Raw genomic sequence first — 17,185 nt, forward strand, 5'->3', positions numbered from 1 at the left:
TCTCTGTTCTCCTTAGCACAAGCGAGAGCTGCCCAGAGCCTCCTGAGGCCTCTGGGACATCTTCCCATCTTTACCCTCTCGCCTCATCCGCCAAAAATCTGCTGGGTCTGACCCCTCGCTGGGTCTGCTGGGTGGTCCTTCAATCTCATGAGGGTAGATTTTCTGGTGAAGATGAGACGATGGGCTTCTCCCTCCCCCCACGCAAGCCTACCCAACTGGACCCCTCCCCACGGCACCGGGAGCCTAGATCAGCACCCTGCAGGTGCACTCAAACCACGGGAGGCAAGCAGAGCAAAGTGTGAGAGGAGACGGGAACAACGACCTATGCTGAGGGAGGAGAAAGGGCACTAGAGTGAGAATTCTAGGTCCTGAGTTGGAGCCCCCGCCCCGTTAGGAATCATCTAGTCGTTCACTCTCGAGATGTTTCTTGAGCCCCCTCCGTGCGCCAGGCTGCGTGCTGGGCATCCAGAGTGAACATGGTAGGCCAGGTGCCCGCCCTGGGGAACTTACCTGCTGCTGATGGGACCCAGAACGTAGCAAAGAAATGTATAGTAGGTCAGGAGCCCATAAACACTGCAGAGGAAAACAAAGCAGCAGGGGAAGGGGGGCAGAAAGCACTGGAACGGGGGCCGCTATTTTATGTAATGAGGTTAAGGTCTCGCTGGAGGTGATGGAGGGAGGGACCTGGCGGGCAGGTAGTTGTCTAGAGGCAGAGGCAGTAGCAGCGGGGGAGGCCCTGGGGTCCAGCCTGTCTGGTGAGCTTGAGGTGCAGAAGAAGGGCAGCGTGACTGGGGAGTGGTGGGAGGTGGGGTCAGAGGGATGCCTCACTTTGGGGCCTCAGTTTCCTCATCTGTTAAAAGTGGGGGGGGGAGTCCCTGGCGGTCCAATGGTTAGGACTCCACGCTTCCCTTGCAGGGGGCACAGGTTCGACCCCTGGCCGAGGAACTAAGACCAAAAAAATAGTGGGGGGACAGGGCAGTTTGTAAAGTGCACTCTGGATTTAAAACTCTATGATCCTTGGGTGTGTGTAATACCCACAGAGCTGCAGGAGAAGGAAAAGATCAAAAAGCCCAGTGACACAGCCGGGCTTTCAGAGGAGGGGAGGCTTCTGGGCAGAGGGGTGCTGGGTTCAGCATCCTGGCCTCGCTTCCCTGGGATGGAGAGGCAGTGCAGGGGCTGGAGGAGCCCAGGGTCTCCAGCCAGGCTGGTCACCAGTGTTATCAGTCAAGCTTCTCCAGAGAGACAGAACCAATAGGAGATGTATGTGGCTGTGTCCTTATATAAATATACAAAGAAATTCTTTCTTTTTTATTATTATTATTATTATTATTATTGGCCTCATCACGCGGCTTGCGGGATCTTAGTTCCCCGACCAGGGATCAGACCCGGGCCATGGCAGTGAAAGTGATGAATCCTAACCACTGGACCACCAGGGAGTTCCAAGAAATTATTTCTTTATAACGAAATGTATTTTAAGGAAATGGCTCATGTGATTGTGGGGACTGGCAAATCCAAAATCTGTAGGACCAGCCAGCAGGCTGGAGAGTCAGGCCGGAACTGATGCTGCAGTCTTAAGGCAGAACTTCTCTGGGAAACCTCGGGTTTTGCTCTCCGGGCCTTCAACTGATTGGGTGAGGCCCACCCATGTCAGCAGAGGTTGTCTCCTTTATTTAAAGTCAACTGACTGTAGACGGTAACCACATCTACAAGATACCTCCGCAGCAGCACCTAGATTAGTGATTGATTAAGTCACCGAGGGCTATACTCTGACACATAAAACTAATCATCACAGTCACTACCCACTACCCCAGAGGTAGGGAGAGGTCCTGGGCCCCGGTCCTGAAGATGCTAATTCATCAGGTCAGCAGGGGCCTGGGAATTGTTTACAAGGTATGCGGGCAATTCTCAGGCTCATTGGGGTTGGGAACCAGTGGACCAGATGACCCCTGCACTGTGGGCCTATTCATTGCAAACGAGACGCCGTGGCTTGGCGTGCAGTTGGTGCCAGGAAACACTGATCTCTCTGTCCTCTTGGACTCAGCCGTCCAGGCTGGGGTAGCTGAGCCTGTGGCAGCTTCACATCCCACAGTCCATGCAGCAAGTCCCATGGGAGTTAGCGGCCTGTCTGATAACTGAATAGATGTGGGCTGCTCCAGAAAGTGCCAGCATTGCCCGCCCTGCTGAGCACCCCTCTGGCCTCTGCAAACAGGTGGGGTGTAAGTGGGGGGCTCCCCTGTTGTGCAGTGCAGGGCCCCGAGGCCAGGAAGGAGACACAGAGAGGGCCCTGAGAGGGAATGTGCCTGAGATGATCCCACGGGAGGACCCGCGCTCCAGAGAACTGGGGGGTGAGGTGGGATGGGGGAGACACACCTTAGGCAGGCAGGCTGAACTGGGGAATCTCAAACAGTCCAGCAGAGTTCAAGGCCAGCCCAGGACTGTGCAGAAGGGCCCAGAGGTGTGTGAGGCCCTGTCTCTGAGCCCTCCTTTGTGTCCCGCCTCCCTCAGCAGACTAGCCAGAGGAAAGGCTTTGGGAGTGAAGGGGCAGGCGATGAAAGGGCACAGGACTTCAGCCTGGAGTGAAAAGAGACTGGGATTGAATTCCACCTCCATATACCTTCTGGGTGCCTGTTCAGGCTCTCACCTGGACCAAGGGGCAAGGCACGGCTCCCTGACAGGTGGCCACGGAGGTAGATGAGTTCACCCAGGAAGAGAGCAGGGGACACCTCGGCCTCTCAGTAAATGGCCGTCCCCTTCTCGTCGGAAGAGTTGCAGGTGGCAAGATGTCACACCGGCCGCCCCAGACCGCTTAGATTCGTCCAGAGCCCCCAGCCCTAGGCAGGTGGTCGTGTAGATGAAGTCTACGGGCGGAAAGGACTCGCGGATGGATCATTCCTCGGGTCCCTTGCATCTCTGCCCGGATCCTCCCCGCGCATTCAGCAGAGGGCTGGCCACCTGAAGACTTTCCTGGACTCCAGGGTGACCCAGTCACAGCGAGAAGCCCCCAGACCGTGGACCGAGCCGGCCACAGGGCAGACAGCCCCCAGGAGAGGTCAAGGGAGCCCGGGACTGGGCGTGTAGGCCTGCGTGTGGATCTGTGTGGACACACGCCTCCAGAGGCCTGTGCACGCCTGGAGGAGAGGGCCGGGGGCGGGAGCCTGGGCAGCCCCAGGATGATTTGTCATTGCCTAATGAGATTAATGAGCCCTGGGGGCTGGTATGCCGCGGTGCTGCGGCACTCATTAGACGCAGATGCTCACGGGAACGGTGCGGGGGCCTGGGGGCGGGGGCGGTGCGTGCGGCTCACCCGCCAGGTGGTTTTCATTAATCTGGGGGCGGGGCCGAGGGTCAGGCGGCCGGGTTCTGCTCCCCCCTCCCCCGCCCCTCGGCGCTGGAGAGGAATGCCGCGCCGAGGCAGAGGGCGCGGGAAGGGAGGCCGGTGGGTCCGGGGACGGCTCTCCGGCTCGCTGTTGTAGGCCCAATGCCTGGCACCGGGTATGTGCTCCATAAATACCTACTGGATGAGATCAGAGACAAGAGGGGCCCGGGGCGTGGCGCTGCGAGGGAGCCTAGGACCGCCTGGGGTTTCCTCCCTGTCGCCACAGTCTCTCCGTTTCCCCTCCCCCCAGGCAACCCCTGGACCTGCGGCGGGGGGTTCTGCCCACTCCTCAGCCAGCCTCTCCCCCACTTTCTAAGGAACCCTGAAAGTCCTAGAGGGCCCAGGGGAGCTGCTGTGCGGCCTCCAAACCTATAATTCGGTTTTCAAACCCACAAGCAGGGAGGTCTTTGGGGGCCAGAGGGAGCCAACTTCGTGCCACCCCACCCTGTCGAAGCGTGGGTACACACACACACGCACACGCTCACATACACACACGCTGTCATACAGACTCACTCTTAACAGCTTTAATGAGACTTAATTTACATACCGTAAGTTCACCCGTTTAGAACGTAGGATCCAATGGTTTTGAGTATATTTGCAGTCGTGCCATCATCATCATCATCTAATTTTAGAACATTTTCATCATCCCCCAAAGAAATCTTGCATCATTAGCAATCACTCCCCGTTCCTCCCCTCCCCGCCCATTTCCCAGCCCTAAGCAAACCACTCATCTACTTTCTGTCTCTATAGACTTGCCTATTCTGGACATTTCATATAAATAGGAAGCACACAGTATGTAATCTTTTGTAACTGGATTCTTTCAGCAAGAGTAGTGTTTTCAAAGCTCATCCATACTATAGCATGTATCGGCAAGTCATTCTTTTTTATGGCCAAATAGTGTTCCATTGTATGAAGATACCATATTTTGTTCACTCATTCATTAGTTGATGGACATTTGGGGTGTTCCACTTTGGGGCTTATGAATAATGCTGCTATGAGTATTCCTATATGTGTTCTTGTGTTCATGTATGTTCACTTCTCTTGGATTTGTACCAAGGAGTGGAATTGCTGGGTCATATGGTAACTTTAACTGCCAAGCTGTTTTCCAAAGTGGCTGCACTATTTTACACACCCATCTATAATATATAAGGATTCCAATCTCTGTTTTTTAAATCATAGCCATCTTAGTGGACGTGAAGTGGTCTCTCATTGTGGGTTTGATTTGCATTTCCCTAATGGTGTTGAGCACCTCTTCATGCATTAATTGGTCATTTGTATATCCTCTTTGAAGAAAACGTCTATTCAAATCCCTTGCCCATTTTTTTTCAGCTGGGCTATTTGTCTTTTTATTATTGAGTTGTAAGAGTTCTTTATGTATTCTGGATAGAAGTCCCTTATCAGGTATATAATTTGCAAATATTTTCTCTCATCCCAGGGGTTGTCTTTCAACTTTCTTGGTGGTATCCTTTCAAGAGCAAAACTTTAACATTTTCAAGTGTAACATATCAATCTGCTCTTTTTTTTTGGCTGCGTTGGGTCTTCGTTGCTGCACCCGGGCTTTTTCTAGTTGCGGCGAGCGGGGGCTACTCTTCGTTGCGGTGTGCAGGCTTCTCATTGCGGTGGCTTCTCTTGTTGCGGAGCACGGGCTCTAGGCACGCGGGCTTCAGTAGTTGCGGCATGCGGGCTCAGTAGTTGTGGTTTGTGGGCTTAGTTGCTCTGCAGCATGTGGGATCTTCCCGGACCAGGGATCGAACCTGCGTCCCCTGCATTGGCAGGCAGATTCTTAACCACTGCGCCGCCAGGGAAGTCTTCAATCTGCTCTTTTATTGCTTGTGCTTATATACTCAGTCTTACACATTCAGCTTCCTGAGCTGCTTTTTGCCCAAGAAGGACATAGGGCAAGATTTGCTCCCAGGTATCCTCCGCCCCCCAACTTCTGCCATAGGGTGTCCTTCCCCTCCATGTGGACATAGGTACAGGGAGAGGGGTCTATCTTGATCCAGGAGCCTGGTCTGGATTAGGCAAGGGGGTGTAGGGAGGGAGGCTCCACCCATAAGCTGCATTTTCTCCAGGTTCCAAGACCAGAGGTCTGTGGAAGCAGACAGAGGGCAGGAGATTCCACATCACAGAAGCATCTGTGTGTCCTTGCGACCTCACCTAAGGAATGAAGGAATCCAATGAGCAAGTCCAGAGCAGGAGTTTGTAACCTGGGTTCCACGAGCCCCTGGAATCAGATGCACAATATTGGGGGTAGTGCATTCTTCTAGGGCAGGACTCCATAGCCCTCATCAGATATTCAGAAGGATGTGCTAAGCAAGAAAGGTGCAGAACCACCAACCTATAGGGGCCTCGCGGGTCCACAATAATATCCAAGTTCTATGGTAGCATTTCCTCCTACCACTAGGGAGGGTACAGCCCCAGAGCTGCGTCCCCCACCTTAGGGACCAGGAGGCCTCAGCTGCCCAGGGGCCAGCCCCCATCGGGCTACCAGCTCAGCCAGGAGCCGCCCCTGGCCTGTGCCCCTCCGGAGAGGACCCAAGACTGGTTGGTTCCAGGCCAGCAGGCCATCTCTGAGGGCACTCCTTCTGAGGGCTGCCTTGGTCACCCCGGAAGCCTCTCTGCGGGTGTGAGACAAGAGGTCAGGACCGCTGACACTTGCTGGAAGCTCCCCTTACAGAAGGCCCTGGCTGGCCCGGGCTGCAGGAAACCCAGGGCAGGAAGGGGCTGGGCCCAAGCGGGCTGCCGTGCTCCCATCTGTAGAGCATCAGTGGGGCAGCCGGGCGGGGGGTTCTCGAGGGGGGCCAGGGAGGAAATGAGAATAAACATAGTGAGCGGAGAGGGAAGGGGCGGGGGGCTGCAGCCTGGGCCCCTTGGCAGCCCATGAAGGGAAGTGACACAATGAGGAATGTGTTTCCCTCTGCTCGTCCCCCACACGGGTGGGAGGCGGAGCCCTGAGAATGGCCAGAACCCAAGAGGGGCCGGGGGCACGGGCTGCCGCAGCATCGGAGGACCGGGCTGTGGGGTGGGGGGGCAACCCTGGGCAGGCGGGCGCTCTCCCCGCCGTCTCCAGCCTCCTCTCTGCAGGAGCCTTCTAGGGGCTGCCTTCTCGCACATTCCCTGCCTGCACCAAGCGGCCCTTCCGGGGCCTTCCTCTTCTTTCTCAGCGGGGCGCAGGGTTATGCAGCCCAAGTCCTTGGTATGAGAGGGTGCTGAGGTGTGAGGAGCCCCGGCCAGGGGCAGGGCTGGGCAGGGGATTTGTTGCATTTCTCTCTGTCTCTCTGTCTCTGTCTCTCTGTCTCTGTCTCTGTCTCTGGGTGTTTTTGTCCCCAGCAGGAACTGTGTGAAAACAGGCCCCCTGCTGGGATGGCATCTCCCCATCCTGGACACCCATTTCCTCTTCCCCCAGAAGGGAGCTGGCTCAGTTAACCCCCTGCTGCCCATAATCCGGAGCTGCCCCTGAGACTCTGGCCTGCAGAGCCAAGAAGGCGGGTCTGGGCCGGGGGGTGGGAGGTGGGGGGTGGCAGGGCCTTGGAGAGCAGGCTGACCCCACAGGCCAACCTAAGTTGATTATTCCAGGAACCCCCCACCCTTGCCCTCTGCCTCATGATCTCCTGGGTGCTTGGGTGGGCCCGAGAGGATGTTGGAACGTAGGGAGCTAGCCAGGAGGCTGCAGCCCTCCCCGCCCCCAGGTGGGCAGTGAGGCCTCCTGGTAAGGTCTCTGTGGGCCGCGAGCCTGTTCTGGTTTGGCTCGGGAAAGACCCAGGTAGGCCTTGGGTAGGTGGGCAAGTGTTGGGTCAGCCTGGTGCCTCTCCCCATGGCTGTGCCTGAGAGGACAGGGTGCTGGGGCAGGCCAGGGGGCCAGCCATCGCCTTGGGCCTCAGTGGTCCCAGAGGGCTGCCGGGTCTGGTGGGGGGCTGGGGCCATGTGGGCACCGGCCGGTCCCCAGTGGGCCGGGACTGTCCCTTCGGCCCGCCCCTGCTGCCCCGGGAGGATGTGACAAAGTGGAGGGAGGGTGGCACTCTGACCGTGTGATGGAGTTTTAGCCACCAGAGCCTGGGACAGAAGCTACTCTGAAAACTTCCCTGCAGTTCGTCCCTCCTGGTGGGTGACCCTTGGCCCTGTGGTGCCTGGGGGCCAACTGCCATCTTCTGTCCAGTCTGTGACCCGAGGTGGCACTTCCCCTGCCACCCTCTCTCTGCACTAGGGGCTCGAGGAGGCCTGGGGGGAGGGCGGCAGGTGACCCCCTCGGCCTCAGCTTCCTCATCTGAGGGCTGAGGGGCGGGGCCAGGTGATGGACAACCCCCCCGGGGCAGCATCCACAGGGTCACCAGCCAGCCCGGGACCTTTCCTCACCTGCCAGGTGGAGCGTCCGCCCGATGGCTCTAAAGTACCTCCCCGCGGCCAGGCTCAAGATGACCTTACCTTTGTGTAGCAGTTGACAAAGGGCGGTTACACCCATTTTCAAACGATTCTACAGCAGCCCTGAGAGACTGAGAAACTCAGGGCAGCTCGTGGGAACCGGGAACCGAGGCCTCCTGACTCCCGGTTCAGGGCCAGCTCCTCTCCCGTTTCCGCCGCGCCGGCCTCCTCATCCGAGGCCCTCCCCCCAGATCTCTCGGTGTCTGCATTCTCCCTGACCCAGGGAGGCGGAGGGGGACCCGTCTGAGAGGCCAGGTCCTTCATCCGGCCTCCCAGCCGCGCTGAGGCGAGCAGGGACTTAGAGGGAAACCGAGAGCCCGGCACTGGCGGCGGTGAGGCCGCCCGCCCCGGGGAGCCGCGTGGCCCCGGAGCGGGCGAGGTGTGAAGCCCCCGCTTGCTTCCCACAGGGACCTGAGGAACAACGTCATCAGCACAGTGCAGGCGGGCGCCTTCCTGGGTCTGGGGGAGCTGAAGCGCCTGTGAGTGGCCTGTCCTGACCCCACGCCCCAGCCCCCTCGTCCCTGGAGGCGGTCCCGTGGGTGCTGCCACCCTCCCACTCACCCTCCCTCACTGCCTCTCCTCCCCGCACGCAACAGGCTGGGGGCAGACATTTCATGCCCCAGCACCGTGTCTTTCTCCGCTCCCGCCCACAAGCCCCGCCCACACGCGTGTGTCCCTCACAAGCGGATCCGTGCGCTACCACGTGGCCGACTTGCTGAGGTCGTGTGTGTCTCTCCAGAGATCTCTCCAACAACCGGATTGGCTGTCTCACCTCTGAGACCTTCCAAGGCCTCCCCAGGCTTCTCCGGCTGTGAGTGAGGGGCGGGGAGGGGGGCAGAGGGAAGGCTCCCCAAAGCCTCAGGGGTCCCCACATTCTCGTCACTCACCACCCACCCCCTGTGGCCCAGGGGGAGCCTAAGATCCCCTCTCCCTGTTCCCTGCAGAAACATATCTGGAAACATCTTCTCCAGTGTGCCACCGGGGGTCTTTGATGAGCTGCCAGCCCTTAAGGTTGTGTGAGTATCCTTCCCCAGCCCCAGCAGTCAGGCCCTGCTTCCTCCCACTTCCCAGGAGGGAGACGCATAAGCACCGTGCCCACGTGGCCAGCCTTCTGAGGAGGTGGGACAGACGATGGCTGAAGCTCCACCACACGCGCCTCCCCGTGCTTGCCGTGGCGGCCATGGTGGCAGCAGGGCACACGTGCACAATTTTGCCCTCCCGGCCCTCTCCAGCCTCAGTCTCTCCCTGGGGCTCCATCCCCACCCCGGGGAGCCCACGTTCCCTCTGCTCTACCCAGTGGCCCCTCCACCGCCCTGCAGGGACTTGGGCACCGAGTTCCTGACGTGTGACTGCCGCCTGCGCTGGCTGCTGTCCTGGGCCCGGAATCGCTCCGTGCAGCTGTCGGAGCGCACGCTCTGTGCCTACCCCAGCACTCTGCACGCCCAGACCCTGGGCGGCCTCCAGGAGGCCCAGCTGCGCTGCGGTGAGCAAACCCGCACCCTCAGGCTCCCTCCTGAGGGGCCCCTGCTGGCTCAAGGCTCCCTGTGCACTGGGCTTGGTCTCCAGGGCGTCCTCTCCCTCAGATCCCACTGGGGGCTGGTTCTCCATCTGCTTTTGTAAACTTCCTTTGGGGCCGCTGCCTTGTTTATGTTTTCCATCTGGTCCCACCTCTTGGGGTGACAAGTGTGCAGTGGAAAGAAGCATCTTTATTTGTTCGAAACCCGCCTGCTCCTCTCCTGCGCTCTTATCTCCGGAGACTCTCCAGCCCCCCTTCTCCTTCCGAGCTGGGGCGGGCTCCAGACCAGACAGAGGGGCCTGGCTCTGCCCCCACTGGACCCTCACCCGTCACTCAGCCTCACTGCCAGTGTCCCCTCCCACAGAGGGGGCCCTGGAGCTGCACACACATCACCTCATCCCATCCCTCCGCCAAGTGGTCTTCCAGGGCGACCGGCTGCCCTTCCAGTGCTCGGCCAGCTACCTGGGCAATGACACCCACGTCCGCTGGTACCACAACCGGGCCCCTGTGGAGGGCGACGAGCAGGCGGGCATCCTCCTGGGCGACAGCCTCATCCACGACTGCACCTTCATCACCAGGTACAGGCCCTGCGGCCCCTTCTGGGCCCATGGCGCGGGCGGGGGTGACCACAGTACCCTCATGCACCCCGCAAAGGAGATGGCCTGATCTGGGGATACGTGCGGGTGTGTTGACACACATCCAGGACTAAGTCAGAAATGGTCTGGATGAGGGACAGATTGAACGCCTGATAGAAGAAAACGATTATTTCTGACGTTTCTTCAGTGCTTGTACAATGATGTAGCGGCTCTCACCTGTATTATTGGACTTGATCTCTCCAGTAGATTTGCAAGAGAGGTAATATTATCTCTGTGATAAAAGATGGGGAAACTGGGGAATTCCCTGGCGGTCCGGGGCTTAGGACTCAGCGCTTTCACTACCAGGGCCGGGGTTCATGCTGGTCGAGGAACTAAGATCCTGCAAGCCGCACGGCACAGCCAAATAAAAGAAAGACACTAACGGAAGGCCAATCAGAGTTAAAGAAGTGTGTACGTGTTTCCCTGGCTCAGTTAAAGAAATGAGCCTGAAGCTGATGCCCTGCGTGCCCCAGGGTGGCCCCCGGGGCGCTTGGGGAGGGTGGCTGGCCGCTGGGAGCGCCTCCAGCCAGCCCTCGCCTGCCCGCCCGCCCACAGTGAGCTGACCCTGTCTCACATCGGCGTGTGGGCCTCAGGCGAATGGGAGTGCTCCGTGTCTACGGTCCAGGGAAACGCCAGCAAGAAGGTGGAGATCGTGGTGCTGGAGACCTCGGCCTCCTACTGCCCCGCAGAGCGAGTCGCCAACAACCGCGGGGACTTCAGGTTCGAGACCCAGGCCCCGGCCCACACCCCGCTCCTGCCCCTGGGACCACCGGTGACCGGTCCCCCACCCACTCCAAGCTGGAGAAGACACTGCCTTTTGTCATTCAGCTCCAGGTCCCGCTGGCATATTTACAGAGACCGTATCCTTTTGTATAAAATCACCCTCCGAATGTGCTGTGCAGAACAAAAAGGGTTTTTTTTCCTTTTTCTTCCTTACATGCGTAGCTGACAAAGCTCTCCCACTATGGATGCCACACTTCATATCCCAGTGGCCTCTCACTTAGGCAGGGGAGGAGTTATTCTCCCCATCGTACAGCCGAGAAGACTAAGGCCCAGAAAGCATAAGTGACTTGAACTCAGGACTTCAAGTCCAGCCTCGCAGCACCAGTGACAGCACTGTCCCAACAAACACAGCTTTAGAAAGGAGGTGGAGCTTGGGAAGCCCTTGAAGTCCTGTCCAAACACACACCCTCCTCTGGGCCCGTCCGCAGCTCCCAAGGAGTCTGGCCTCACAGTTCTCAGGGCAGGGGAGGGGCTCTCGGCCTGAGGAGCCTAGGTCATCGGCAACTTCCCGCCTCTGCCCCCAGGTGGCCTCGAACTCTGGCTGGCATCACAGCCTACCAGTCCTGCCTGCAGTACCCCTTCACCTCGGTGCCCCTGAGCGGGGGTGCCCCTGGCACCCGAGCCTCCCGCCGGTGTGACCGAGCTGGCCGCTGGGAGCCGGGGGACTACTCCCACTGTCTGTACACCAACGACATCACCAGGGTGCTCTACACCTTCGTGCTGGTGAGGCCAGGAGAGGGGAGGGGTGCGGGAAAGGGGGAGGGGAGAAGCCTGCTGGCCTCATGGGCTGTGCTGCCTCTTGGGATGCATGGTGAGGGGCCGTGGTCACCGTGTCTCATGCTCTTCTCCTCTAGCTTTCCCTTTCCCAGGGGACTCAGAACCCCAGGGCCACACTTGGGACATGTGGGCCACCCCCAAGGTCCCCAGTACAGCAAGGACAGCCTTAAGCAGAAAGCAGGGACAGCGTGAGGTCAGCCCGTTGTCCTCAAGCAGTGGCATAACCAGTGGACGGCCCCGAGTTGGGAAGGGCTCACTCCTTGCCTTCGCCTCCTGTCTGGATCAGATCCCGCTGTGGGCTAGACCCTGTTCCCTAGGCCCCGTTGCTCTGAGCATCAGCACAGGGGAGGGGCCCCCGCGCTGTTCTGGGGGAGAAGGAGCCAGATTAGACGGTGCCCTTTCCTCCCCACACCCCCAGATGCCCATCAATGCCTCCAACGCACTGACCCTGGCCCACCAGCTTCGAGTATACACGGCCGAGGCCGCCAGCTTCTCCGACATGATGGACGTTGTCTACGTGGCTCAGATGATCCAGAAGTTTCTGGGTTACGTCGACCAGATCAAAGAGGTGAGATTCGATCGGGCCCCTGGGGCCCCTGGAAATCACCTGCCCCCACCTGCTGAAGCCGGTCTCGCCCCAGCCTCTGGGTCCCCAGCCCCCCTCCTGCCCTCAGTGACTCCGCCCCCGCCTCCAGCTGGTGGAGGTGATGGTGGATATGGCCAGCAACCTGATGCTGGTGGACGAGCACCTGCTGTGGCTGGCCCAGCGCGAGGACAAGGCCTGCAGCGGCATCGTGGGCGCCCTGGAGCGCATTGGGGGGGCCGCCCTGAGCGCCCACGCCCAGCACATCTCTGTGGTACGGTGGGCCGGCTGGGAGGGTGCCCTGCCCAGGGAGGGACAGGGAGGGACTCAGAGGTGACGGGGGCCAGCCCTTGTCATCCAGGAGCAAGTCCTCCAAGTGTGCACCAGCCGTGCGCCCAGTTAGCGAGAACACCGAACGTGACTAGGGTTCCGTTTGTGTGGCATCAAATTCCAACTTGTCGGGAGCAGGGCAGAGGAGAGGGAGGCCGGCGACATCGGAGAAGTTACACAGGGCTTCGTGCGGGGACCGAGCTGAAGGGCTAGCCGGATGGAAGCACGTGGGGGGTGGGGTGGGGAAGGGGTGACGGAGACTTCTGTTCCCTGAGAAGAGGGGGAGTTTCCAGCGGTGGGTGGCGAACCAGCTAACAAGCAGTGCACAGCATCTCCTCTGCGTGAGACTGTGCTGGGTGCCAGGGGAGATCCGAGGGGGGCGAGGACCCTGCTCCCCGGCATAGCCGGGGCAGCAGGACTGGGACGTGGCAAGAGCTGGGCCAGCTCCAGGACGGGGTGTGAGCGAGCGGGAGGAGGGGCCGAAGAGCAGGGGTTCGGGGGACTCCACGGCAGACACGAGGCTGCCAGGCCCTGAGTGATGAGCAAGGACGGCGGGTTGGCCTGAGCAGGTCTGCGGTCTCCAGCAGGAGAAGGCCAGGAGAGGGGTGACAAGGTCCCTGTCCCTAGAACTCGAGGAACGTGGCCTTGGAGGCCTACCTCATCAAGCCGCACAGCTACGTGGGCCTGACCTGCACGGCCTTCCAGAGGAGGGAGGCCGGTGCGCCGGGCACCCGGCCCTTGGGTCCCGGCCAGAACCCGTCCCTGGAGCCGGAGCCCCTGGCCGACCAGCAGCTCCGCTTCCGCTGTACCACGGGGAGGCCCAACGTTTCTCTGTCGTCCTTCCACATCAAGGTGGGCGCCGGGGGAGGGAGGATGCTGAGAGGGCAGGTACGGGGTGCAGGCGCCTGGTCAGGTGGATGGTGTGAGGGGATGCAGGACTCAGACAGGGGGTGAGGGGATGGAGGAGGAGGGGCTGGAGGACAGCGGAGCCCCAGGGACCCCGGGTGTCTCTGAGGAACTCCTGTTTCCCCCCAGAACAGCGTGGCCCTGGCCTCCATCCAGCTGCCGCCCAGTCTATTCTCATCCCTCCCGGCTGCCCTGGCCCCCCCGGCCCCCCCAGACTGCACCCTGCAGCTGCTTGTCTTCCGAAACGGCCGTCTCTTCCGCAGCCACGGCAACACCTCCCGCCCTGGAGCCGCTGGGCTTGGCAAGAGGCGCGGCGTGGCCACCCCCGTCATCTCTGCGGGAACCAGTAAGGGCCTGCACCCCGCCCGCCCTACCATGCCGCCCGGGAGCCCTCCCCTGCGCCACCCCCCCCCGCGCCCTGCTGGAGGTGGCCGGGGGCGGTGGCCCTGCACCATTTCCTCGGGCGGTGCGGGGCAGGGATGTCCCGTGAAGGAATGAACTGGTGGGGAAAAGGCTCAAGAGACCCTGGGTTTCACAGCCCAGATACATCAGATTTCCAAAGGGCTATAACATGAACCCTCCACCCACCTGGGCCTCCTTCCGTCCCCCTTCGTCACCTGGTGCCAACTTCCCCCTCAGGGTGCCCTCCTGAATCCTCCCTTCATCCGGGCTTCCACTCCCTCCGCGTCACCTTCCACCTTCTCGTCCTGGACCGCAGAGTCCTCCCTTCCTGGGCATGTCGCCACGACTCATTTGGCACTTAGGTGGGCCACCACCTCCAGGTGCCTTTATTTTGATTCATCCTTGTGTCTCCCAGTTAGGCTGAGGCCCTGGGGGGCAGGCCCACACTTGGCATCTAACTCTATTCCCCAAGCCCAGCGCACGCCCTGACTGAGCCTGAGTGGACCCCCTCCCCTGTAGGTGGCTGCAGCGTGGGAAACCTGACTGAGCCGGTGGCCGTTTCGCTGCGGCATTGGGCTGAGGGGGCCGAGCCTGTGGCCGCTTGGTGGAGCCAGGAGGGGCCGGGGGGGCCCGGGGGCTGGAGCTCTGAGGGCTGCCAGCTCCGCTCCAGCCAGCCCCACGTCAGCTCCCTGCAGTGCCAGCACCTGGGCAACGTGGCCGTGCTCATGGTGAGGGTAGCGGGCACGGGGGTGGAGGGCAGGGGAACGCAGAAGGGGCGCCGGTGGGGGGGACCAGGGGCACTCTGAGCGCCTGGGGCCACAGAAATCCTGAAAAAACAGAGGCCTTATCGGGCCTCGTAACGGTCAGGACTCGCAGGGAAATAAATGGCCCTCTGGTCTCCCCCATACCTCTTCATCTTTCAGAAGACAGGCAGGTCCTCAGGCCCTCTATCAGGTCATCCCCATAATAGCAGCCCCAGAGCAAAAAAAAAAAAAAGAGAGGTCCTGCCTCTACTCCCATACTGAGAGAGATGGATCAGAGACCACCCAGCCTGGTCTCCACATCCTGCACTTTCTGACACCCAGATCGTTAAAGTGAAAAAAAATCTTGGAACGCTTCTCCTTCCCAGTCACCCTCCTCACTCACCCCTGCCCAGCACCCGTGCCCGCACCACACTTCACAGCCTGCTTTTCCAGATCCTGAGCAGGCGTGCGGCTGTATGATAGACAGAACCTGCCCCTCTTCCCTCCTCTCTGATTCTCAGGCTGGGAACCTGGAAAGTTCCCAGAAAGGCAGATCATTAACGCCACCCAGGCCGACTTTCTAAGAGAGGGTGTCACGGTGCCTACATCTTTGCTACCCAGATGGACCAAAGGCCAAAGCTGGGGCCCAAAGCTGACTGGGCTTGGGAAGAGGAAAATTGGCCTGGGGGACCGGCCAGGACTCCACAGGGCGGCCTCTCAGCTCCCGGCTTCCCCTTACTCACTTCTTCTCTCTGCTCTTTCCAGGAGCTGCGCGCCTTCCCCAGGGAGGTGGAGGGCTCAGGGGCAGGCCTGCACCCTGTCGTGTACCCCTGCACGGCCCTGCTGCTGCTCTGCCTCTTCTCCACCATCATTACCTACATCCTCCACCACAGGTGAGAGCTCCTGTGGGAAGGGAGGGCATGCTGGGTGTTACTAAGTACTGGCAAGGCGACAGTGGGTGTTCCTTTCCCAGGCTCTTGCCTAGCCTTTCCTTCAAAGGTTCTGCAGCTGGAAAATGCGTTTGGGGGTTAAGGTGTCCATCCCATTCACGCCCACGCGTGCATACAGATGTCTGCCTTCTCCTCGTTGACTCTCCCAGTGGCCTTGAGACCCCCGTGGGCCTGACTTGGGTCGGGTGGCCCATTTGTTAAAGACTGTTTCTGGGGCAGCTCCGTCCGCGTGTCCCGGAAGGGCTGGCACATGCTGCTGAACCTGTGCTTCCACATGGCCATGACCTCCGCCGTCTTCGCGGGAGGCATCACACTCACCAACTACCAGATGGTCTGCCAGGCGGTAAGCAGGAGAAGGGCTGGGGTGGGGGGTCTCCAGGATCGGAGACAGCAGCCTGGGGTACAGGAGGGAGGCGCACGGGAGGAAGGGGGCTCCGCTCTTCGTGTCCAGCCTCGTGGGCGAGGTGGGCATGAGAGTAGGGGAGGTAAGAAGCAGAGCAACTAAGAGACAGGACAAAGTGGAGAGTGGGATCCTGCGATGGAAGAGAGGTCGGGGACGAGCCAGGCAGCGATGACAGGGTCATGGAGAGTCCCTGGCACGGGGGAGAACCCTGGGCTGGAAGTAGAGAGGGTACTGGCAGGGACAGAACCCTGGGGAGGTTCTGGGTGGAGCTGGAGGCTGGGCACAAGGGAGGCACGGGAGAGCACTGCGGGGCTGAGGCTCTGGGACGGCCAGTCCCCCAGCCTCAGTGCCTTGACCCTATAGGTGGGCATCACCCTGCACTACTCTTCACTGTCCACACTGCTCTGGATGGGGGTGAAGGCCCGTGTCCTCCACAAGGAGCTTACCTGGAGGGCACCACCTCCACAAGAAGGGGATGCTGCCCTGCCTGCCCCCCGACCCATGCTCCGGTATGTCAGCTCTGCAGGGGGGAAGGGCTCAGGTGTCGGGGGAGGACACCAAAAGCTGTTCTCCCAGGGTGGATGCTGTCCCAGGGGTCCAAGGTCCTGGGAGATCACACTCCCAAGACAGAAGAGGTGGGGAGTTCCCCGGGGGCCCAGTGGTGAGGACTCAGTGCTTCCACTGCAGTGGGCCCGGGGTTCAATCCCTGGTCAGGGAACTAAGATCCCTCAGCCAAAAAAAATAAAAGGCAGAAGAGGCAAGGCCCTGGGTGGCACTAGGTTGCCCAGTGCCATGGAGGGGGTGCATCCTTGGGGTTTTCAGGCATGACAAGGCCAGGAAGGGAGCGACCTCAAAGAGCATTGGGCAGGGATCCTGGGAACCCAAGTGGCACCCCTGGCTTCTGCACTGTTTAGGGTGACAGAAAGCAATTCTGGCCACTGTCCCTTAGAACAGTCTTGGCTAAATCCCTTAGGGACCTACTGACCTGCCCTGGAGAGGCAATGCATCCCTGGCAAACAAACTCTGACATAATTTCTAGGGGAAAGAGGATAGGACAGAGACCCCAAGGTCAGGGTTCTGAGCACCTGGCCCCCTCCTTGTTCCCCAACTCTCTGACCCCCAAACCCATTCCTCTCCAGGTTCTATTTGATCGCGGGAGGGATCCCACTCATTATCTGTGGCATCACAGCCGCTGTCAACATCCACAACTACCGGGACCACAGCCCCTAGTGAGTGCACGGCCCGCCTGCCCCAAACCTCCCCGCCCTGCCCCGGATGCCTCGCCCTGCCCCATGCCTCCTACTCCAAAGCGGCGGCACCAAACACCCGCCCAGCCCGTCACCCAGCCCCAAGCCCTGCATG

General features: G+C 60.2%; 1 protein-coding gene across 1 annotated transcript in view; it reads left to right on the top strand.

The window, feature by feature from the left end:
• Positions 1–17,185, top strand: part of ADGRA2 (adhesion G protein-coupled receptor A2) — a 34,650-nt gene that overhangs the window by 14,386 nt on the left and 3,079 nt on the right. Inside the window, exons 3-18 of the mRNA XM_032618154.1 lie at positions 8,203–8,274; positions 8,535–8,606; positions 8,740–8,811; positions 9,115–9,278; positions 9,676–9,889; positions 10,502–10,666; positions 11,254–11,452; positions 11,925–12,074; positions 12,202–12,363; positions 13,047–13,271; positions 13,455–13,671; positions 14,247–14,455; positions 15,236–15,363; positions 15,640–15,763; positions 16,187–16,332; positions 16,963–17,052. Of these exons, the coding sequence (XP_032474045.1) occupies positions 8,203–8,274; positions 8,535–8,606; positions 8,740–8,811; positions 9,115–9,278; positions 9,676–9,889; positions 10,502–10,666; positions 11,254–11,452; positions 11,925–12,074; positions 12,202–12,363; positions 13,047–13,271; positions 13,455–13,671; positions 14,247–14,455; positions 15,236–15,363; positions 15,640–15,763; positions 16,187–16,332; positions 16,963–17,052 (2,409 nt within the window). The remainder of the gene's footprint in view (positions 1–8,202; positions 8,275–8,534; positions 8,607–8,739; positions 8,812–9,114; positions 9,279–9,675; positions 9,890–10,501; positions 10,667–11,253; positions 11,453–11,924; positions 12,075–12,201; positions 12,364–13,046; positions 13,272–13,454; positions 13,672–14,246; positions 14,456–15,235; positions 15,364–15,639; positions 15,764–16,186; positions 16,333–16,962; positions 17,053–17,185) is intronic.

The sequence above is a fragment of the Phocoena sinus genome, chromosome 21 (assembly GCF_008692025.1).
Source record: "Phocoena sinus isolate mPhoSin1 chromosome 21, mPhoSin1.pri, whole genome shotgun sequence".
Classification (NCBI taxonomy): domain Eukaryota; kingdom Metazoa; phylum Chordata; class Mammalia; order Artiodactyla; family Phocoenidae; genus Phocoena; species Phocoena sinus.